The sequence below is a fragment of the Vulpes vulpes genome, chromosome 9, assembly GCF_048418805.1.
Source record: "Vulpes vulpes isolate BD-2025 chromosome 9, VulVul3, whole genome shotgun sequence".
NCBI lineage: Eukaryota > Metazoa > Chordata > Mammalia > Carnivora > Canidae > Vulpes > Vulpes vulpes.
This window is the reverse complement of record NC_132788.1, coordinates 87,379,587-87,404,280: the sequence shown is the minus strand read 5'-3', so window position 1 is coordinate 87,404,280 and position 24,694 is coordinate 87,379,587. Positions and strand designations below refer to the sequence as shown.

At 34.6% G+C, this 24,694-nt stretch overlaps 1 protein-coding gene across 36 annotated transcripts in view; it reads right to left on the bottom strand.

Moving 5' to 3' along the window:
• Positions 1-24,694, bottom strand: part of ERC2 (ELKS/RAB6-interacting/CAST family member 2) — a 906,155-nt gene that overhangs the window by 454,721 nt on the left and 426,740 nt on the right. For 20 of the 36 annotated variants that reach the window (XR_011994371.1, XR_011994367.1, XR_011994373.1 and 17 more), the window contains 4 exons: positions 18,952-19,092; positions 15,021-15,161; positions 10,994-11,029; positions 332-525 (listed from right to left, as the gene is read on the bottom strand). Coding sequence is in view for 21 of the 36 variants with exons in the window: in XM_072720726.1 (XP_072576827.1) it covers positions 332-525; positions 10,994-11,029; positions 15,021-15,161; positions 18,952-19,092 (512 nt within the window). In the remaining 15 variants the exon portion in view is untranslated. The remainder of the gene's footprint in view (positions 1-331; positions 526-10,993; positions 11,030-15,020; positions 15,162-18,951; positions 19,093-24,694) is intronic. The other 16 variants (XR_011994370.1, XR_011994369.1, XR_011994380.1 and 13 more) reach the window with 1 other exon arrangement.

Genomic DNA, 24,694 nt, shown 5'->3' with positions numbered 1-24,694 from the left:
AACAAAACTAAGGTTTCAAGTAGTCATAGCCTCAATGTCTCACACACCTTGCTGGCACATGTGTTAAATGAGGGATATCACTCAAGAAACTTGGCTATTGCATTTTTAAACAAGTAAGAAATACATAAGCTTTCAAAAGATAAGCCAATTGTCTTCTTGAGTGTCCACAGAAACATAACATCATCCCTAACAGTCCCTATTCCTCATACATAACCCATTTCCAACTTGAAATATGAATGTGCATTCCAAGTCTACTACCACCTGTGATGGGCAACTAAGCAATCCATGCTCACTCACTGCTGACAATTCGCAACATGACTGCAAAATTTACCTTTCAAGTTCTGCAATCTTCTTGTCCTTGTCATTCTTTTCATTCTCCACCTCCTTGAGGATCTCCAGCAACCGGTCGACTTCCGCTTGAGCCTTGCCACACTCATCACGGTAGTAAGATGCCTCTTTATCAAGTTGTTTTATTCGGTCTGCAAACTCGGGATTCATCCTGGAGTCATCTTCAATATTATGAGCCTTCAACATTATATTTTTAAAGAATGTAGTTAAGACAACAATTTAGAACAATAGGTAGTACAGTCACCAATGGCCCAGAAATTATCTTTGGAGAAAAAAATAATAACCATCAAGAATTATGGGTATACTGTCAGTTAAAAGGCAAAATGGAAAATGACATGTTTCAGCTACCTTAGAACAATGTTGATTTTAAATTATAACATAGCTTCACAGGAGAGTTTCTTTTATTGTTAATATTTTATTGCATTATATGTTACTACTTTTAGGAGGTTTTTTCCCCACTAAGAAATGGGAGATTAGTTGAGGGAGAGATTGTGACATCTTTATCCTGATGTTTTGGCAAGCAGAACTAAGACAATTCAACTCCTTACAATTAAGGAGGTGATTCATACCAACAGCTTCCTTTTCCAGTAGAGAAACTGAGATAGATAAAACAATATTAAATTATTTTTCCAAGAACCATCAAGGGTATATGTAAGGCAAGGAACATGTAAGAGACTGCTTGATCACTGAACACTTCATCCCACTGAGATTTTTCAGCAGAAGATGTAGGTTGAGAGAAAGACTTGCAAGTGAGGAAGGGCTTTCCAGCTAACAGTCATACCCATAAATTCTTGTTCTCTTGATTAAATTTAACCTGAACCAGGAGGAGGATGAGCTAATTCATGAACAAGCACACAGACGAGAATCTGCAAACACATGCATGGGTGGGTGGCAGCTTCACACACAAAAACATACACAGGCAACAACACAGCAACAATACTGCAGAATAATTTGCAGCCAAAGTATTTGTGATTCTTGCGTGTCTGAAAGTGTGTTATGACCTTTTTTTCCCAAAATAAACTTTTGGCTGAAATATTCTCAGACAGATGGAAATAACACTGCACTGCAATGTTTTGCCTACCCCTTGTTTCCCATTATTCCTAATTGACTTCTTCAAAGAGTAGGCAGGGAAAAAACAAGTAGTTTAACAACAGTGCACATTCAACAGAGAAAGTTCAGAGAAGTCATATATGTGTGTATCTCCAAAATCCATGTGTGAAATCATACAATGTTAACAATTTATTAGGACTTAAGTTGTTCTGCTGTCTTGCCATGTAGAATAGATGTTCACTGTATTTTTATATCTTTTTGTTTAATTTCAGGGAAAAAACAAGGCAAGCAAGCTACAGCTACTGTGGTGTTAAATGAATCATGCATGGTTAGAAAAATTAATACTAATACTACTTTACAAGGGTGACAGCTTTTGCAATGATTTAGTTGAAAAAAAATTAAAAATTAGTATAAAAATAAATTTCTTATTTATGACAAAATAATCATTTTTAGAATAATATTCTTGCATGTAACATATTATTTAAGCATGAGGATAGGAGGAAAATAATTTGCTTTCATGTTCTTTAATCTAAGATTTCCTTATTCAAGAAATAAACTCAACTACGCAAAAAGAACTTGGGAAAATTTATTAATTCGACATACTCTCCAGTACTGGTTTATTTTCTTTTACCAACATTTCTCAGAGATTATTTATTTTTATTTACTTAGTATGTACACTGGATTTCATTCTACTAGATTAGTGAGCTTTTTCAGTAAAATTAAAATAATCTAAAAGAGAATCCTGAGCTAATATGCCTTTAGAAGTTTATTTATCTAACAATTTTATTTTAAACTGAAGTAATGAACATTTAAATTTGTTAATCTCCAATTTTAAAATGTAGAGTAGATATTCTATTTTAAAAGAAAATAACTATTCCATATATCTATTTCTATTTGTATAAGAATTCATTACTCTTATATCAGAAAAGTGCTGAAAATACAGTTTTAAAAATTTCTAAGAAAGAGAAACAAAATGTTGATATTAATTCTCTTCCACTTTTATGCTATATTACCATTATTTTAGGCAGCTAAAAAGCTTTTCATGACATTTTCTCAAACTACCTGACCAAGATATTAAGATCTTTTAAAGAGAACTCATGAATTGAGCTAGAAATGTGCAAAACAAACATAAATGTTTTGATTCCATGTTCCTGATTTAAGTTACGATTCCTTTCTCGATCCTGATTTAAAGATTCACAAAGAGCTAGCAGTTCAGTTAGCCACTGTGCTTTATTTTAGTTGCTTTTATTCTTATGATTATTATTATCATTATTTTTAATGAATGGGTACAGGATTACTAATTGTGAGACTTAGAATCTAAATCTAGCCCTGTGTCTTATGAGTACTACGGACAAAGGAGTTAGCCTCTCCAAGGACAACAAAAGCTATGAATAAAATAAACAAGGGAAAGGTATTATTCATTTGTATTATTATGACTATTATTTAATGATATGCATCCCACCAGTGCAGCTTGTTATACAGCTAGGGTACTGGTTTATTTAGTTTTTCATCAAGATAGTACATATATCTTGGAGAAGCCTCCCCACTAGGCTTACAGAAAAAGCAGTCTGCTGGTAGATGAGTATCTGAGCACATTCTTTATTTTAACTCTGTAAAGAGAAGGTAACCTAAAGCCAGTTTTCAATACCAGGTGAAATTAGATGGTTGGTAGTCTTTGCAACCAAACAAATGAATATGGTTAAAGGACACATGGGATGTTTAGAAGTACAGAAAGCCTAGGAAAAGACATGCCTGAATCTAGACCACTGTTGGCCTCATGATATTAAAGTTAGATCATGTTATTAAAACAGATCATAGTCAAGTTTACAGTTAGCCTGGTATCTGTTAGATAATACTTGTAGGTGCTAATGACTCTTCCTTTTAAAAGAAATAAGCAACCACAAGAATACCTTGGAGTTAAATACATCTCCATATCAATGATAGGTTACAATTCTTTGAAGGGTTATTAAACAAAGATGCAAATAGAAAAAAAATGCAAATAGATACCATTTAAAAAATTTAAAGTCAATAGAAAGCTTTAAGAAAGAATCATATAGAGATGGATGAGTAACAGTTGCTTCTGGGTCATCACTAGTGTCCATGCAGAGACTCAAGGGAGAGGAGTTTCCCATGACTGATAGCTGCTTAGTCCCCAGATCCAACCTGAGTCGTGAGGGCAAAAGTCTCCACAGAATTCATAAAAGATACAGCAAGTAACCACCTCTATTCAGCTTCAATCATAACTTTTCAGCTGATGGACTAAAATTGTTAACCAGTGTAGCATAAGTGTGTTATACTATGATATACAGACATGAGGATTATAGTATGCTAAAGAAATACAGGAGGAACTTGAGCTTATAAAGAAGTGCTTCTTTCCAAGTTATAAGGCCAGAGCCTACTCTAAAAATGAAGTGAAGGAAGCACTTTATTTGCATTTAGCAATGCTCTTGCCTTTTCTAATTATAACATGGATTCTTTAAACTAGAATGGTAGCTACTGATGGGGATTAAAAGTAGGTAACAGAATTGGACCTAATATACTTTAGACACTACAGAGAAAAATAATAAATATATTTGAATGATCATTATCTAATAAATTCCTATCACAGCATTCTGACCCATTCAAGGTTTAAACTAAAAATACACAGTAATTATTTTCCCTTGTGGATCTGTCAATTTGAAATTAATTCTCCCAAAAGGTCAGGAAGTGACTGCCCATTTCATTCTAAGGCACATCAACTCTGTCCCCTCTCTTCATTTGTCAGGAATATAGCTCTTTAAAATGCAAATTGGTGTGGATTTCATGGTTTTAGAACCTATTTATCATAAATATAGGGAAGAACATTGTCACTTTCAAAGACATCTCCAGTCATCAAAACCAAAAAAATATCGATGAGCATTCATTTCTTAAAGTAGAGATTTAATTTTGCTGATTAAACCAGTCAGTTTAAAGGGAAATTCAAGTATCTGGTTCTGCTTCAACATATTTCTGATCACTTTTAGAGCAGCTCTCAAACATCTCTCAGGAACACAGAAAATTGGGGAAAATATATTTCAGAAAAGTCTGTATTGAATATTAGATCAGTAAGTTTTGAGGGTCCCCCAATTATGTTTTCCTACATTTCCACATGTAAGGAAATTTCCCCACAAATGGAAATAATCAAAACAAACTTTGGAGCCTCACTGATGTGGGCATGCCTTGGAATTTTGATGTGAACTGACTTTGAAAGTCTGAATCAAGCACAAACAAGAAATCTGGTCATGACTTAGGACAAAGAAAACATAACAATACCTAGTGGCTATTTAAATTATAGAATTTAGAACTATTTCAGGAAATAAGGCAAAGATTCAGGTTAATATTTTATTTAAATTAAAGTTAAGAGCAAAAAGTGCCTTAAGCCAAACCAGAGATTGATAGTATCGATATGAAAAATCACAAGTTTATTAATATTTCTTTGGTAAAGGTTGGATGTTGATTATTTTCAGTAAAATTCTAGTTCATCATTTGAGTGCCTAGAAAGGAAAGCATTAACTTTGGCCCAGAAACCTGCTGCAAAACTGGGCAGGGAATATTCAATTATAATATTATATAGCATTCTTTCTTTGAAATGGGCTTAACAATGTTTAAAAAATCATTTCTTTCAAAATAAACAAATGATTAGTCATGATCATAAAGCACAAGCAGAACACTAACTAATGAGTCTGATGATTTTTCTTCCCTGCTACTTATGAGTTTCAGCAATAATTTGTTAAATTTATGCCCAGTGAAAATATGATTCTTGATTGCAGTACTTTTGGGGGTTTAAACATTCTTTTCATATCTAAGCAACAGAAAAGGGCATATAAACTACTTAAACATTGTATTTTATTTCAGTCTTCCAAAAGAAGTTCCAACCTTCACATAATTCTGTTATAAATAAGCCTTACTTTTTAAAATAAAGGTTTTAAGGGTGATTATAGAACTTCAATATATTATGAAATTTATATTTTAAGTTCAATTAATTAATACCAAATATAAAAGCTGAGCCTAAATAATACATTCAAAGTCTAATAGTGATATGTCTTTGAATCTTACACTACTTAGTTCTAAAGGAAACTATTCTTTTATAATTTTGGCTAAGTAAATCGGAACTCAGAATTTTCATATTCTAACAACTATTCAAAATGAAACTTTTTTCATAGATGGAACAAAGAGAATATTTTAAATAAATGAACAAATGTTCAAAATAATTTTTCTTATATCACACATATACAAAATTAAAAGAACCAATTGTATGCTTAACAGTTTTTAAGACCATATAAACAAAAATACAATTATAATGTAATCGTTTTTAACTATGGACTTTTCAAAAATTAGCAAAATAAAGAAATGAACTAATTATCTGGATGTTCTGAAATAAGACATGTGACGTCAAATCTTAATTATTATAAATATTACTTGAGTTCTTTAGATATTTGAAAGCCTAGAGCGAGTATGCTGTGTATATGTGTTTGTGTGTGCGTGTGTGTTTATATATGCTATGTGCATGCTGTGAATTATCTCTTAAATAGTTTTAATTTTCTATTGTGTTGGGGGGAACTAGTCTATGAGTGAATCAAATAATTTTCGTAAATAGTCCCAAAAATCGCAAAAATAAACCACTGTCCCTAAACTGCATTTATAATACAGTCGGCCATGTCCTTGGGACTGCAAAGTCCTATGATGACCTATATATCAGGAAGACCTCACTGAACATTAACAAGATTTTCTTCTTTCTCTAGACTGGAAAAATGCTCGGTCTTTTTCTTATAAACTGTTACATAAAATGTGAGCCCTGCAAAAGATGCGTTTGCAGAAAAGACAGGATTTCAATGAGTGATCAGGCAAGGGAGGAAACTCACATGTGTGGAAATACATCAGAGTGGTCTCAAGTGTGCCCTAGCCAGTCACGAAGTTGCCCTCAGTGCCTCCAAATCCATCATTTGCCTTGCAACAAGGATATACAATGCACTAAATTTAGGACTCAGAAGCTCTAAAATTTTATTAAAAATTTATAAGAGACCTCTGGATACCATCTCTAGGCATAATAACTACTAGGGCTACAGCAAAGAAGGTATTTGAGCCTAATGAAAAACACATATTATTTGTTTGGAACTAAAAACTAAGAAAGAAAAAGAATTCAATTGAAGATAACCTACATAGTGTTTATATGACAAGACAAAACTCCTCCAGGAGTAGAAACTGGTAGTTAAGCTGCAGAAAGGTTATTATTATAAAAAATAATAAGGATACAAAGACAAAATTTTAGATCCCTAAGAAATGGCATTACAGCATCACTTAGTAGGTGACTAAAGTAAAAGTAAGACTTTCAAAAGTAGGTTTATTTCTACTCCAGGAAAAAAATGTTCCCAGGAAGACTTCGAAGTTGAATCTTTATTTACTCTGATTTAGTATAGATTTATGGACACAGAACTGAGTGTAAAATGATCTTATTTAACAAAAACAATTAAGTTATAGTTCACCAAAATTTATACGGTGGTCTTTTTCAAAATAAACATACAATAATAAAAGAAATTTCCTAGGTTCCAATAACTGGCTAGAAAATTAAAGAAGAAATACAGCATTCACCAAAAATTGATCTTACATAAATTTCTAAGTAACTTGAAAGTCTATAGATATCTATATAGATAAAGCTATATCTATCTATCTATCTATCTATCTATCTATCTATCTGTCTATCTATCTATCTAGTAATGCTTAGAACTACACTTGAAATATCCCAGGCCTATAATAGGATAATGTCAAACCTCTACTGTAAAATATTTATGAAAAAAATAAAAGTTGTATCAAGTTCATGAATTGGAAGAAATAATATTGGAAAGATATCATTCTAAAATTATTTATAGGCTGAGTATAATTTAAATTAAAATCACCAACAGTTGTGCTTTTCAGTTGACAAGGTGATCCTGAAGTTTACTTGGAATAAGAGAAAATTAAAGGCTAAGAACACTAAAACAAGACAAAACAAAATGAAAAAAAAATGAAAAGCAGAATTCGGGTGGAATTTGTTTCACTAGATACTTTAAAATATTATAAACCACAGTAATTAAAATTCTGACCCAACAAATAACAGACATTGATAAAACTGAACAGCTCAGAAACTAAGACATTCATACAGATGAGAACTTAGTACCTGATGAAATAATATGAAGAACAGTGGTTAAAGAATTATTTGATAAATGGTGCTGGGATAATTAGTTGATCATTTAAAAATATATAATGTTAAAACTTCACCTCTCAACATGAATCAAAATATACTAAAGACAGATAAATGAGTTAAGCTGATGTAAAAAGTAACATTAAAAATGTTTTAAACGTAAATGTCTATTCTTGAAATCAGAGAATGGCTTCTGAGCATAAAGAAAATGAGAAAACTCTAAAGGGAAACACAGGTCAAAAAACCTAAAAATAGTTATAGTTTTATTTATTTAAAAAATTTAAGTGAGGGGTGCCTGGGTGGCGCAGTCAGTGAAGCATCTGCCTTTGGCTCAGGTCATGATCCCTGCCAAGGTCCCGGGATGGAGCCCTGAGTCAGGCTCCCTGCTCAGTAAGGAGCTTGCTTCTCCCTCTGTCCCTCCTCTCTCTTGTGCTCACTCTCTTGCCCTATCTCTCAAATAAATAAATAAATAGATAAATAAATAAATAAATAAATAAAAATCTTTTAAAAATATTGTCACAAATCTGACAAAGTTTCTATAAAAGCATAGAATGGCTCACACAAACAGTGGATGAAACAGTAAACTCAAAAACAAGTGTTTACATGACCAAAAGAAACAATTCACAGAAGAAAAAAACAAACAGCTAATAAATGTTTTAAAAACCTCAACCACCCTAACCTCAACCACCCTAGTGATTAAAGAAAACAAAGTAAAAATGACCAAAAAAAAAAAAAAATCCAGCTATGCATTTATCCAAGTTATAAAAAAATGACAATTCTTGGTGTTGGTCAGGGTGTGGCGGAAAGGTTGCCTTTATCCAGTGCTGGAAGAAAAGTGTCATGGTAGAACTTCTCTAAAATTCAACAAGCGAGAACTATTAGGAGCTTTTAAAAATCATTAATTTTTATTTATTTATTTATTCCATGAAATTTATTCCATGAAGAACACAGAAATGTAGGGAGATTAATATGGGATGATGTTTTTCTGAACATTATATACAGGCAAAAAAAAGGGGGGGAGGAGATGAGCAATATTTGAGGAGTGAGTAAATAGAGTAAAATATCACATAATCAGTAAGATAGTGTTTTGGAAGAATAATTAGTTACTGGAGAAAATGTTGATGATATGTTACAAAAACAGGATATACAATTTAATAAACATTGACATAGTCTGGTGAAAAGAAAATAAGAGTATTAAATGAGAGAAAAAAGAAAGGAAATAGAAGGAAAAAAGGAAGAAAGGGGGACAGGAGGGACAGAGGAGAAAGGAAAACTAGAGAAAGAAAGATGAAAGAGAAAGAAAGAAAGAAAGAAAGAAAGAAAGAAAGAAAGAAAGAAAGGGCAGAACAAGAATTACAAAAAGATGTCTTAGTAAAGAACCACCCAAATGCTCCTAATGATTATCTTTGTGCCAGGAGATACCCTGTCATTTTATTTTCTCCTATACTTCCATACTTTTGCAAATTCTCCACTGTGACCGTATGTTACTTTTATAACCAGAATAACATGATTATTTTTAAAAGACTATTAAGAATAGAAAATCCATCATGATGCATCCCTATCAGTCCAAAAAAGAACTGGACCCTGAGAATATCTGCACACAGGGAGAGTTACAGTAATGAGAGGCTGGCTATACTCCTAGGATGCCAAACCAATGGGTTAGCTTAATTAATTCAAGGAGAAAAGTTTGTTTTTGTTCCTTGGGGGCTTGCCACTGTGGTTGAAAAGTCTAATAAGTGCCATATCATCAATATTCCTAGAAATGGTCTCAGAGTTAACAGAGCCATTTCTTCAGTCCTACCCATTCTGACAGGGATGCGAAAATCCTATCATGGTTCTAATAACTCTTTGCTGCTACAGGAAAAAAGCCCACCCCAGTTATCCTGAACACACCCAAAATGTGACATACCTAAGATGTTCTTCCTGGCCTTAACTAGTAAATGTGAAACAATTTCTGTGGGATTACTTTACATCTTTTAAAAATGATCTAAAGAAAATACTCATTTTTCCCAGGGTCAATTTTCAAGCTTAAAGATATTCCAGTCTTGTCTTTCTTTATCTACCCATTGTCTGGAGCCTGCTTATTAATATTTCCATTCAAGGGGCCTGGGTGCCTCAGTCAGTTAAGCAGTTAAGCATTTGACTCTTGATTTCAGCTCAGGTCATGATCTTGAAGTTGTGAGATCCGGCCCCACATCCAGCTCATGTGCTGGGCTTGGAGCCCACTTAGGATTCTCTCTCTCCCTCTGCCCTTCCCTCCCCCCATATAAAAAACCAAAATAATAATAAATAACAATCCCATTCAAATATTAAGAGATAGGAAATATGGATTATTTTTCGTGCTCTGCTAAAAATCATATTTGGGGAAAGAGGTTAATATAGATGCACCAAAAGGAAATTGAGAAATTCTGTTTGCAAAAATAAAATTTGTTTTAAAGAATGGGGGGTGGAGGTTGAATCTAATTAAATACATCCAAGCAGTGTGTATCATGCTGTATGTATCCTGGAATAGCAGCTTAACAAAAAGTTGTTGCCTAAATTGCTTCCTTTATCTATGCTATTCCATTTTCCCATGATGGGAATTCATAAATAGGAGGTAATTAGAATGCATGATAGCACAGATCACATCTGCCAAATGACAAATTCTGGTCACCGTTAGGTAATACTTCACCCAGTTAAGCCAGTTGAGTTGACAAAAAGGTCTTTCTTCTTTAATAAGTTAAAGAAACAAATAAACTGCTTCATATAAATGCACACCTGTCATTAGGATAAAAAAAATCAGTGGTGGCATCTGGGCCAGCCATTTTACATGTATTTTTACTAGTTACCTGTTTTGTGTACCATTAAGCTATAATCAAAATTGTTACTATCTGTTATTAGGAGGCTATATTTTAGTTTGTCCTCAGCCAAATGACATGTTTTTAACTCTTACAAAACCCACAATAATGTTAGGCATTTACCAATCTCAAAGAGCATAGCCCTATTTTTAAATCTAAGCCTATTTTAACTTCTATCATTTGGATGTAATTTACATCGAGTTGCTTGCTATTTTACAAATGCTATCCCTTTTCACATAGGTAATTCTGAGTTAAAAGGATCTAAGAAAGAGTTCCATGAGCCTGGATCTGCAGCTGACCTCCACTTTTCTATAGCCTTAGGGTTGAAGTTAAGAAGGAGGTAATATCAGTGCTGGCCATATTTTAAGTTCTTCATTTTTAAATTTCACATTCAAAAGAAATGGCAGTGGCCTTTGCACAGGTCATTTCCTTTGACAGAAAGGAAATGGGAAGAGACTCATAAATATTTTTGAAATCTCCCATGTATGGCACACCGTGACATGTGATCAATAGATCCTCATGCTTTGATATGTTACAGCGGGAACTTTCAGAAATGACTTACTGGGTTGTACATCTGATTGAACAACTGCTCAGCTTGCTACATTGCAAAGTTGGGGAGGCATTGAAGCACAGACAGGGAAAGAAGGAAAGATCCAGAAAAACAGTATTAGCTCAACAAATCCAGTGCATTTGCACAGACGAACTGGTTGTTAAAAAAGAAGAAATTTCAGTTTCTAAACATTCCACAGTGAAAGTGAGAGGCTCTAGGGAAATAGAAATGTTGACTTTGGCTCCTAAAAAAGAATAGCTGGAATAAGAAATTTAAGGTTTGTGTTACTTTCCCTTTCTCAAGTTAAATAACCCATGAAATAAAGAAAGCTGTCTACTTTTGATGATACATGAAGTGCCGGCCTCCAGCAATGAATCAGAAGAAGTACTTTTGGCCAAGCCTGCAATTTATTACCTGAACTTCAAAGATAGTAATAATAAAAGATTAATTAAATCTTATCATTGAATTTATAGCTCTTCTTTTATATTAACACAAGCCTGAAGTTTCTATTCAATCTAAGTTTAGGAAAATATAGATCAGCAAACAGCAGGTTAGCAATAGCAAAATATCAGTAAGCAAGACATTACAGGATTAACAGTTAATGGAAGAAGAAAAAAATTAAGTCAGCAAGAAGAATAAGGGAACCAAAATACAGTATTATCCATTGCCCATTACCAGCTTCAATTGTTAGTTCATAATTAATAAAAATGTAATTTTCGTGACTATCTTATTATGTCCCAAGTGCTTTTGAATTTATAAAGTTCTTCAGTCTATTTTGTATAAAAGATTTAATTTTTTGTGGATTTAAATGTAGTGATTATTATCTTACATATCACTCACAGGTGCTATTTCTTAAATACCTACATCATTCACTTGGGGATCAATGTCAAGGGGCCGAAGGTAAAATACTATAGGAACTTTCACTTTGCTATAAGCTGAGACATGTGCCTTTGAAGAGCCTGAATTTTTCATTTGTTCAACTTCGATGAACTAAAATGATAATTTTACCATGGTTAAAAAAACCCACTCTCCTCAAAGATGATATTAATTGGAAAATTACCAAATCATAACATTTTGATTTGTTGCTTCTCAACTGATTCCTAGTCAGATAAGGTAAACTTACTTCTATACACTGAACATCACATATTCTTTTAAAAGACAAAATTATCCACATGTCACTAAAGAGGTTCTTCTCAACCCCTTGGATGTTTAAGATTAATGAATGAGCTAATTTGTAAAGGACACTCATAACTTGTTGTGCATTACATCATTTTATCAACCTCACTAGTATCAGTAAAACTTTCCTCACATGTGGATATTTGATGGCATTGTTGTTAAGATGGGAGATGTAATGTGTAAGGAACAGTTCCTTTTCTGCCTGTAACCATTTTTCATAATGAAGTATTTGCCGACTTAACAGTAAAGGGTTAAAAGTAACTAGGCCTGTGAATGTTCTCCACAAACATTTATGTAAAAACTCACCTTACCAATGTCAAGAATTGTTCATAAGGCAAAAATAAACTTAAATCACAATTTGGTTTCCATTATCACTGGCAAACAAGATTTCTGTTCAGTTAAACACATCTATGATGTTGTGTACATTTTATGGCAAAAATACATGGACGCACACAAATCTTAGCAAAATTCCATTGGGAATTCATGGTTTATTTATGACATAATAAAACTATTATGTTTTCAGCTTTCATTTAGTAACCCTTTATATTTTATTCACAAGTCACATACCCTTTTATTTAAAAGGAGGCCCAGACACTCCTTAAGCTTTTATAGCTGCTTATTTTTCCATGAGTAAATGATGTGTTTATATGTATATTCACATACTGCTGGCTTATACTTTCAAATATTTCATGTAGATCTCAATTCTTTTTAAGGTGATGGGTACTTGAGGTTTTTACAGAACTATTTATTAGCAGAAATTAAAGACTAGTAGAAAAAGTATTTTAAACTTTTGAATTTCATTGATGCTAGAGAGCCAAAAATAACAAAATAGCATCTGCAGGTTAGGTATGAAAATATTTAAATTATAATTACCTTATTTAATCTTACTGTACTATTCACTTAGGAGATAGTATAATCCAACATATTATTTATTACTTAGAAATAAGTTATCTATTCATAAATTAAACAGGTCCTTTACAGCAAGACAACCATATTTGTTACTTTAGTCCTGGTGATGTGGCAAAATGTTAAAATATTGTTGGAAATACTGCTAAAATATTTACAGGATTTCCTTTGTGAATTTTAGCACACAATATATACCTGAGAGTTTAAGGAAAACACATACCCTGAGTGATTCTTTGGGCAAGTCAGAGCTACGCTGAAAGAAATTAAATTGAAATGCATAGACATTCACTTATTAAACTATTCAAGTTATATACATGGAAACTGTGTCAATATGTGAATCTCTTCCTTCTAATTACTAGAGGATCGCAAATTCCATAGGTGATATACACTAAAAGGAAGTATGTCAAGCATGTATCTGCAGAAATAATATAGGTGGTGACCTCAGCTACATAAGTGGCTACACAGAGTTGATGAAGGTATCTTTCATGGCCAAGTCTAATTGAGATCCTCCTTCAGGATTCAGCACAATACAACTGAGGTAAGCTAATGCAAAGCGAGTCAATGAAATTCTCTCACAATTATTTTAGAGCCTGCCTTGTGATCACAAAACTGTTCATTAAATTAAAAGTACCTTTCCTAGGTTCATTTCTTGATACATACATGCATGTATAACATATTACAGAATCCATTCATATATGTGTCAAGAATGTATTATCATACACCCAATGTGTAAATAGCCAAGTCAATTGCCATTTAAGCATCCTCAAATGGGCAATTTAAATTCATTTACTTATTTTTTTAAGATTTCTGCTTAACTAGATATTGCTTGAAAAAAGTGAGATGCTGAGTGGATGGGAAGGTAGATTTTACAATATAGAGATTTTCTTGCTGTTTTGCTATAGAGGGATTTGATGTCTATCTTTTTTAGTAAGGAAACTTTAAAGGTATGAAATTTCTCAGGACAATTTCCTAAAATTCCTTGGTAAAGTGAACAGAGTATGATCACATTTCAGTTATGTATTGTTTCTTACAAAATAGTATATTCAATTTTTAAATATTCAGAATAATTTCTCCACAGATAGGATGCTTTAACATCCCTATCATCTACATCATATATTTTCATAACTTTAGCAAATAAATCCCCGTTCTAGTTTGCTATAAATTATAGTCAAATTTTATTATATGCTTTGCTTGGTTATTTAAATTTTTATCACCTCTTTTGAATAAGTTTATAAGTTGTCAAAGGGAAACAAAATGCTTAAACTCATAAAGTTATGAGTTTTATGTGAACAATGAGTGCAGACGTACCAAACAACACAGGGAAAAAGTCGAAGGAACGATGCATGACTGGAAATGTACTCCACAAAAATGTCCAGTTCAGAAAAAAACATGTTAATGCTGCAATGTAAAGATCCTGTTTTCTTTTCCAAAGTCTTCTACATTCAACAAGCTTTCTAAGACATTAAGGTTATATTTTGGTTAAGTATAGTCATCCCACAGATATTCTAGGGATTTCTTCAACTATTAGGGTGGACTTCTAGAAATTTAGTATTGTCAAGTAAACTTTTACAAAGTTCCAATACAAAAAGTGACCTACGTCTTTAAGTAGTAAAAGTTTATCAATATATAATGGGACTCCGGATTCTTTGATTTGTTACAGTTTCATTTGTTTTTTTTATAGTTGAGATTTACCCAGAGAATAACAGTTTATTTTTATATTTTTTTACTTCCACTACTATTTTCATCTATTTTGCAAGTTTTTTTCAGACAGGAAACCTAAGATATTTTTTCAGGTTCACCGGCCAATTCGATGCAGACTTTGTAAGTTAAGAGTGCCTAATTCTCTTATCAGCAGACAGCAAAAGATAAGGGGTTTGTTTCTCTGCAAAATATCTCTTCCTTTTCCATTTTATAAATTCGTTGTAAAATGAGCATTTTTTTCTTGGACTTCACTTACCTTTTTCAACTGTGCTTCCAATTTGCTACATTCTTCTTTCTTTTGTTCAATGGCTATTTCTAGAGATTTTAATTTGGAGTCCCTTTTCAGCCCTGCTGAGGCTAATGAAGATGCATGTTCCTTGAGGTCAATTAAACTAGACTGAAAAGAAAGAACACTAGTAAGTAAAACACTGCAATTTCTACTGTCTTCAATTTGAATACACTGATTCTCTGCATAGTAATAAAGTATGCATTAGACAGAAAGGGTAAATATAGTCTTACTAAGGTAACAATAGCAGGCTCTGGCCAGGAAATTAAAATTGGCCAGCTTGCAGAACTGAGCAGGATCTAATTGCAGTAGAATCAAATGTGACCAAATGGTGTGGTCAGTAAATGCATGTTTCACATCTCAAAGTCATGCTAATGATGTAAGTCCCAAGGTGGTCTTTACATGTCATGACAAAATAGATACCCTGAACCTTCCATTTACATTTATTGCTGTCAAGTTGTGCAGACTCTAAGACAAATATGAAAGAAAACACTGACTTTAATGCTTTCTCCCCAAAGGGCAAACCAAGTATAAAAGAAGCATCCTGTTAAGTTTTTATCAAATTCCATGTCTTTAACATAAAAATAACCAATGATTTTTTAAATATCTTCTATTTTAGTTATTTCTTCTATTTAGTTAATAAAGGACAAAGTTATTTTAAAATTTAGAGTAGATTTTACATCCCAGTCCTTTGTAAATCCAAATTCAACAGATATAATGAATCTTCCCAACTCAGACATGGGTTTGCCTAAATTGTTCCACTTATCAATCATGCTCAGAAACCAAGAGCTCTCCTGGATAGCCTGAATTTCAAAAAATAAGGGACTAAATCTGTGTATATATCATGAAACATAATTTTGCTTAGCTAGGAAAGCAAGGTCTATCATCAAATATGAACTGATTAGCAACATCTAACAATGTAACTAAAATATTCAGGTAATACCCAAAATCAGACCTTTTAAGTTTCCTTTATATCCATTTGCAGCACCTAGAAAGACACTAAGTAGACAGTGGCCACTCAGTAGATGATGTTAACTGATATATGTCTGGGCTACTTCCTGGGCCCTGAAATAACCTTGTTGATGCAAACTACCCAGCTCTAAATAACCCTCTGAAGGATAGGGTGGCCACTCTCATTTTTCAGGTCAAGAAACTGAGGCTCACATGAACTGTCTTCTCCAAGGTTCCTAACCTACTAAAGGAAGATACAGGTCTCAAACCCAGAACTCTGACTCCAGTTTCAATGCTCTTTATCATACCATTCCCACAGAAATAATAAAGGACCTTACAATCCAGGCATTTTTGTCATGATGAAGGTGATTATCACCCCAACTAAATTATAAGCTGACAACAATTATATGTTGTTTTTCTTTGTACATTTTAAATTGCCAGGTCTCCAGCAATTGCACTGCTGGGGATTTACCCCAAAGATACAAATGCAGTGAAAGACTGAGACACCTGCACCCCAATGTTTATAGCAGCAATGTCCACAATAGCCAAACTGTGGAAGGAGCCTTAGCATCCATCGAAAGATGAATGGATAAAGAAGATGTGGTCTACATATACAATGGAATATTACTCAGCCATTAGGAACAATGAATACCCACCATTTGCTTCAACATGGATAGAACTGGAGTCTATTATGCTGAGTGAAGTAAGTCAATCGGAGGAGGACAAACATTATATGGTCTCATTCATTCAGGGAATATAAAAAAATAGTGAAAGGGATTAAAGGGGAAAGGAGAGAAAATGAGTGGGAAATATCAGTGAGGGTGATTGAACATGAGAGACTCCTAACTCTGGGAAACAAACAAGAGGTGGTGGAAGAGGAGGTAGGTGGGGGGACAGGGTGACTGGGTGACGGGCACTGAGGGGGGACTTCATGGGATGAGCACTGGATGTTATGTTGTATGTTGGCAAATTGAACTCCAATTAAAAAAATACCAAAAAAAAAAAGAAAGAAAGAAAGAAAGAAAGAAAGAAAGAAAGAAAGAAAGAAGAAAGAAAGAAAGAAAGAAAGATAAATAAATAAATAAATAAATAAATAAATAAATAGCAAGGTCTGATAGCTTTATGTGTCAACTTAGCTAGGCTATAGTCCCCAGTTATTCATCAAATATTAATCTAGTGTTGCTCTTGAGGTATTTTGTAGATGTAACTAACACCTACCACCAGTTGATTTTAAAGGATATTATTCTCCAAATCTGGGTGGGCCTGATGCTATCAGTTGAAAGGCCTTAAGAGCAGGACTGAGGTTTCCCTGAGAAGGAAGAAATCCACCTGTGGACTACTATATCATTCCTGTCTGGAGTGTTTCCAGCCTGCCCTTCCTGATGGCCTACTCTATGAACTTCAGACTTGCCTAGCCAGTACCCCCTATGTAAATCAATTCCTTGCAATAAATTTCTTAATATGGTTAAATTTCTTAATATAGTTCTGTTTTTCCGGTAGAACCTTGACTGACACACCCATCCCAACAGCAGAGCAGACATATTACTATACAGGAACAATAAATGTTTGCTGAAATGCCTGTCTGAAATCATATAATGTAGGCATTGTTTACAAAATTATTTTCATTTAAAGCTATGCTCCACAATGCCATCAAGATCGCATTTCAATTACAAGTGTAGATGGATAGATAGATGGATAGATAGACAGACAGACAGATAGGTTTTAAGGTAAAATTCATGAAAAACACTTGCAATCAATTATTCAAATTGCAAGTAAGGTCAAAGCATGCCTTCTGTCACATACCAACTACAGTAATTACAGATCCCCCAAGTTAGAGTTAACAGCAAAATTGTAGGAAGAAGATTTACATTCCTTAGTTTCATATCAAAGAAATAATCTCCTCTGTAAAAAAAAATAGTGTGTTTACATTTTAGGGAATATGCATTTTGTTTCTATTATTCATCAATTCTCCCCCTCTTGGATTCCTCATTTAGACAGTGCTTTAATTTGTATAGAATTATTCTATACAAATTAAAACCCAAGGGTTGAGGTAATAATCTGGAACTGGAAAATGAACAACAATGCAGTGATACAGCCCAATAGGAGGAAAAAATCTGTAACAGCCTAAAGGAGATGGACATTTCCTATGGACAAAAATATGTATGAAGGGGCCCGTTGTAGACAATAACACATATCTCAGAGTTTTGGAGATTGAACAAAATAATATGCGCTACTGCTTCTCAAACTTCTCCATCAAAGTATCCCGAAGTAAACTAAAGGAGTTACAGGTATCTCTCAGATTGTGGGGAATATAGCCCAATCCATCTTTTCCATAATCCCCAAGCAAGAAATTTCTTTAAAGTATATTGTTTTACTTTAAAAATGCATGTAGGATTTGTATTCTACATCCATGTTTGCTCTAGCATGAAAATATTGTTTTAAATTATTTATCATAATGTAAAATCAATATTCCAGAAGCCAAATTTAACCTATACTTTGTGTCCTGTATGGTACCATTTCCTCAAACCTTGAAGTATTGAGTGATCCGGTTGAGAAACACAGATGAATGTAAAGCACCCAACACAAGGGATTATTAGCATATAACAGGCCCTCAGGAAGTGGCGATGTTATTACTATTATTGATATTGTTGTTATCCCAAGCAAAAGATCATGGGACATTGAAAAAATACAGAATCCTCTAAGCCACACAAATGTGAAAGACATCAAGAAGACTTTCAAGGAGCTGCATCATATGCAATTAGAGTAGAGACGACAGCATAGGGCATTCTGATGAGGGGAGTTACAGTAAATATTTTCCTCTGAACTCAGCTTTGCCAAGGAAAGGCTTTGGGGAAAGCCTTCACACTGCCCCTCAAGCTCACTCTCTAGTCTCTTGAGGCTCCCATAAATAGGACTATCAGTGTGGTCCATTTGTTCTTCCAAAACTCACCTCTTTTTCAGTCAGTTCAGCTTGTAAAGCATTGACCTTCTCTTTCAGATCTTTGTTCTCTTTTCGGAAAGATTCTATCTCTTCTAGTCTTTCCCGATCATCTCTCTCCCGCTGTTCTTTCAAACGCTCAATTATTCTCTCCTGTGAGGCAATCATCAAAAAAAAAAAAAAAAGTGAGAAACCATCAGTGTGTGTGCCAAGGCATGATACAAAAGGAAATGGGAGGCAATAAATGTAAGAAATGCTCTACACAAGTCAACACATGCAAGATAGTCAAACTTGGGTTTGTGAAGAGAGTCCTTTCCCATTAGAGCATTTGGGAAAGACAATCAATATGGCTTTTGGCATACTAATAAAAGTTATCATCACAGTGTTGCAAGGAACCTAAATGTTCAAGCTCTGAGGCTGTTCGTGGTTCATGGTAGTACTTGGAAAATTCCAAAAGCAGTTCCAGAAGGGGGAGGTTTAGGCACCAAGAATCTGGACTTAATAAAGCCTTTAATGGAAAGTAGAAGAAGTAGAACTAACCTTTTGGTTCAACCCTCTTTGCTTGGCTTTCCCATTTGATATCAAAGAAACTTCCTTGGTTTATGAAGACTCTTTTCTGGCTAGAAAGGGGATCTAAGTGGTGCAAGACCTAATAAGCCCTCTAGGACTTAGGTCTGAACACACAATGAAAATCGAGACAAAATAAAGAATGAGCTCACTGGATAAGTGATTTTCTAATGTGCCTGGAGATTTTCATTTTCCTCCATATTCTTTCAATGGGTTCTTGGGAATCAGTAGAGACTCCAAAAGAGTGCTTGAATTTGACAAAGTTCAAATAGCAGTTTTCCTTTACTGAGAGCTTACTACATGCTAGGCACTACAATGTGCCCTTCTCCATCTATACCTCATCACAACTCCAAGCTCTGAACCAGTGCTACTAGTAACAGTATAGTAGGAAACCCAGGTCCAGAGACCAGCTAACTCATCCAAGGTGACCTAGTGCATAAACCAAAGGCACACCCTAGCATCCAGGGCTCTCTGAGTCTTAGTCATATTCATGAGACCACACTGCCATAAACATATGCATGGTGCCACCTAAGGAGATCTGAGAACCTTGCTGCCCTTGACTTACATGCTAAAATGAAAACACTACTCTGCTAGACATGTTTTCCAAAAATGTGGAAACTTACTAGTATCAAAATAAAAGCCCTCTTCTTTTTAAGTAAAATTCCAGTGGGGTAAATTTTGGGTTATATTTATAAAATTTGTTTCAAATTTCCCAACACATATCTGAACTTCCCTTCAGATGGCGATATTAAAATATACTGGTGCAATAACTACTCTTAAGGATGTAGTATGAGACAAGGCCTGATACATAAGACAATGTAAAACAGTATGTGATGCAAAGGGAAGTTAGTTTGAACACTTAGCCTGTGATTTAAGATCCCCCAGGGAAGCAAATGTTCTACTCCAATGACAATAATTTATGTATCTAATGCTTTCAAGGAAAAAAAGAAATATCGTTATTGTTTTGCAATTAGTTAAAAATACTTTAAAATGAAGTATAGTATTACAACAGTGGAGGTGGAAACAGAACAAATCAGTCTACTAATTGCCCACATTTGTTTCCTCTTAATTCTAGTTATAGTCCTATTTGACTCTGTCCATGACACTGGTGATTGGATGATTATGCCATCTACAAAAGGAGAAAATGGCCTCAGTGCTCAGGAAGTCTCTCAAGGGTTTTTACAAATTTTAGCAACTGAGCCCTTATTGCTTTATGCCTATACTCATTGCAAAAACATCACAATTGGTCACCTACCCACCAGGCCCTCTCCATGCCATCAATTCTATCACATGAGCTGTTGGAGTGACTTTTTTTTTTTAAGTCCCAAACTGACTATGTCACCTCACTATTTGGAAACTTCCCAGGAATTGCTCTGGCTGGATCATGTGGCATTTATTCCCACTCAGCCCCTTCATATGGTTTTACTGCATGTCCATCCTCCCAGCCTAGCTTTCCAAAGGGCAGCACTCAAATCCTGTGACTCTTTTAACCTGGGCTGGGCAAACTGTCTGGCATACAACAGGCAATTACAAAGGCTGAAGGAAGGAATAAGAATTCAACATAGGCATTGCCTTAGCTTCAAAAGAAAGGAAATAAAATTAAGTATGTGTGTTAACATCCAGAAGGTGCCAGAATCATTTGGTAAGTAGGCTGATTCACTCTAAGCACTTGTACTATTGACTGGGTGTCGATGACAAAAAAAATCAGCAAGCACTATAATGTTTTTAAGTGTTATTGATGATTCAGTACTACAAAATATTTCTCTGTCAATCACAAAACTAATTTAACTGTCAGCCACGCAGGGCCAGATGTCAAAAACATGTGTTAAAAGGCCCTAATATGCCATGATCTACTTGATTAACAACTAACTTGCAGAAATTCCAACAATGTGTTCTTGTTTTAGTCTTATTTGCATTGGCAAATGTTTCTTGTGCACTCATCTGGCTCTGCACAGGTCTAATCTATTTGTGCTTTATCACTGAGTGGGAACTGAATTACAGTGGCCTCCGGCTCTGCTATCTGCCTTTCTCAACTGCTTATCTGCTATGTGGCTACAGCAAGGCTTGGCGAGACCAGTTTTATAAATACTGCGGGTTCCATCTCTTGAGCTTCTGTGTGTCGATCCTAGAACGAAGTCATACTCAATCTTGACTTGCTAAGTGGCATTATTTCTTTGCACTGTGAATATGTATATATATTCCTAGAAACTAAAAGGAATAACACACTCCCCAGAAGGTCATAATTCAAGTGGAATGGTGAATAGTACCTAATAGGTTCTATTCATCAACCAAATGACAGCAAGTAATTAGATGTTCTTATGAGTCCATGATTTTTAATTAATCATTTAAATTTTTGTACCATATCTTGTTCCAGGGGATCTGTTCAATTAAATGTGGATAAAACTGGAACTTGTGAGGGAAGGGCCATTAATGGTAATTATGTTGTTGTCAAAAGCACAATTATACAATTATCAGAAGGTTTGAATTTCATCCCATTCCATCACCAGTGAGCTGAGTAGCCTTGGGATAGTCCAGGGGAGGCAACAAAGTCCCAACAAAGGGCCAACTTAGACAGATTAGAAGTGGCTTCCTGGATCATTGGGTTGAGAAGTTAACATGCACCATGGTCTATCCATGACATCCACCTAGAACCCAGAAATGGGGAATGGTGCTATATCTGTCCAAAATGTTCATTTCTGGGCAAGTCATTTCACCTCATTAAGGCCAGTTCCCATCTTTAAAATGGAAGAGCATAGGTTTAGTATTTCTCAAAGTGTGGTTATCTGACCACTTTCATCAGAATCATTGGGCATGCTTTTAAAAATCACAGGTTCCTTGGCCCCATCACAAAGCAACTGAATCAGAATCACTAGGAAATGGGACCCAGGAAACTACATTTTAAGAAGCTCCCTAGATGATAAGATTATTTGGATACATATAAAAGTTTGATACTGGAATAGTTAAAAGGAATCTACTATTCTTTGTTACATGATAAAAAAAAAACACACACACAAAAACAAAACAACAACAAAAAACCTTGCCCGTTCCTATCTAATGTTTTTGTTTGTGCTTTTTCAAATGCATTAACATTCTAATTTTGGCACCCTTTGAAAATTGCCTTCAAATAACTGATTTGTGTTTTGTTTTTATTCTTTATTACTGTGAAAGGCTAAAAGTCAATTGCAAATAAGACTTGAAAACTAAGAGCCTACAGGCCAAAGCCAGCCTACATCATATTTGGCTTGAGCATCATAATATTTTAAAATCTGAACTTGAATGGTTTGAGGCAGGTCAAGGACTCTGCAGCTTGTTACAGTTGTCAGCAATCCCTACTGTCTCACACCACACCTACTTTCCTTATTTTTGTTCTCTGCCTCTCCCCTCAAGGTATCTATCTAATCCACTCCTCATCTATTGCCCAAATCAGATTCCATGTGCCTGAGATTATGGATTATCAAGGTGGTTTCAATTAGAGGTCAACTAATTTAAATGTATATTTTGAAATAATATACTAAGAGAAGATGCTTGCCCCATGTGATACAACTGTCAAGTGGTGGCATGAGTATGAGGGCGGCAGACTCCCACAGACCTCAGCCTTCCTTCCCAGTCACCCCCTCAGTCTCAAAGGAAGTGCTTACATAAAAGGAGTAATTTCAGATTTGGAAATTATTTTGGGATTTAAACTAGAATAAATCAAATCTTAATAGGGCCAGGGGAAAAAAAAGATAAAATCTTGCCAAGAATCTGTGACACGGAAAAATTATATGGTACATGTTTACTTCTGTAAACTTGCAGAAGGAAATTGAGAGGTACTAATGTACTGACATCGCATCACTCAAATATTGCAAACAGGATACAGAATCATTAATAATCTTTGAACCAATATTCCCTCATTCAAAATTTTACAAAAAAAAAACCTACCACAGAGTTTTGGTAATAAATTCTAGAAAATTCAAAAAAGAATATTTTCCCTGAAAAACCATCTTATTTATTCTTATAAGTTTTCAAGTAAAATCTTATATCTTTATAATTTAATATTAAAGTTATAATGTTATAATTTCTATCTAGCCATAAAATTATGGCTCTTCTTTTTAGCATCTCTATTTTTTTATGTAGTGCAATGGCTCTCGGATTACAGTGACCCCACAATGACTGGATGTTCACTCCAGGAACTTGCTAAAGTTCAGAATCCCAGGGCCCCATAAGGTTATGACTTAGTAGGTATAGATGGAACCTAATCATTTAGATTTTCAACAGGCACCTCCTGATGATTCTGACAAAGTAAAAGAAGCCTTCTCTAAGATACACTGGCTTTAAAAATCTGTGGGCCATTTAATCTAATGCTTTCCATTCTACAAATTTGAAGTCCTAGAAAAGAGAGTTATTTGCCAAGGTCATCCAGTTAGTTTATGGCAAGGCTGGGACTGACTCCTACCTAGGTCTTCTACCACTTGACCTCATTACTACAGTTTATAGACTATGATAATGGCAAATATAAGAGACATGCATTCTAGCTCCAAAATCTACCTCCTTGACTCCTGTGTAATACAGCTTTTCAGGAAGCTGAACTCCCAGAAGAAGAGGAATTAAATCTGCAGGAAGTAAAGAACATTCTAGGCTAGGTAATAGTGTATGCAAAAGGTCTAAGGCAGGAAGGAACATGGTGGACTTGAAAATCTAGGCCAGGGCAGCCCGGGTGGCTCAGCGGTTTAGCACTGCCTTCAGCCCAGGGCGTGATCCTGGAGTCCTGGGATCAAATCCCACATCAGGCTCCCTGCGTGGAGCCTGCTTCTCCCTCTGTCTATGTCTCTGCCTCTCTCTTTCTCTCATGAATAAATAAAATCAGAAAAAAAGAAAGAAAGGAAGGAAGGAAGGAAGGAAGGAAGGAAGAAGAAGAAGAAGAAGAAGAAGAAGAAGAAGAAGAAGAAGAAGAAGAAGAAGAAGAAAGAAAGAAAGAAAGAAAGAAAGAAAGAAAGAAAGAAAGAAAGAAAAAGAAAAGCTAGGCCAGCATAGCTAGAATACAGAGGACAAGGTTGGGAAAGAAAGAAAGAGGAAGAAAAAAGAGGGAAGGTAGAGGAAAGGAAGGAGAGAAGAAAAAGGGAAGGAGGGAGAGAAAATAAGAGGGAGAAAGGGAAAAAAGGTGGGAGAATGGGAAGGAGAGAGGAATAAGGCCAACAGGTTGAGAGGT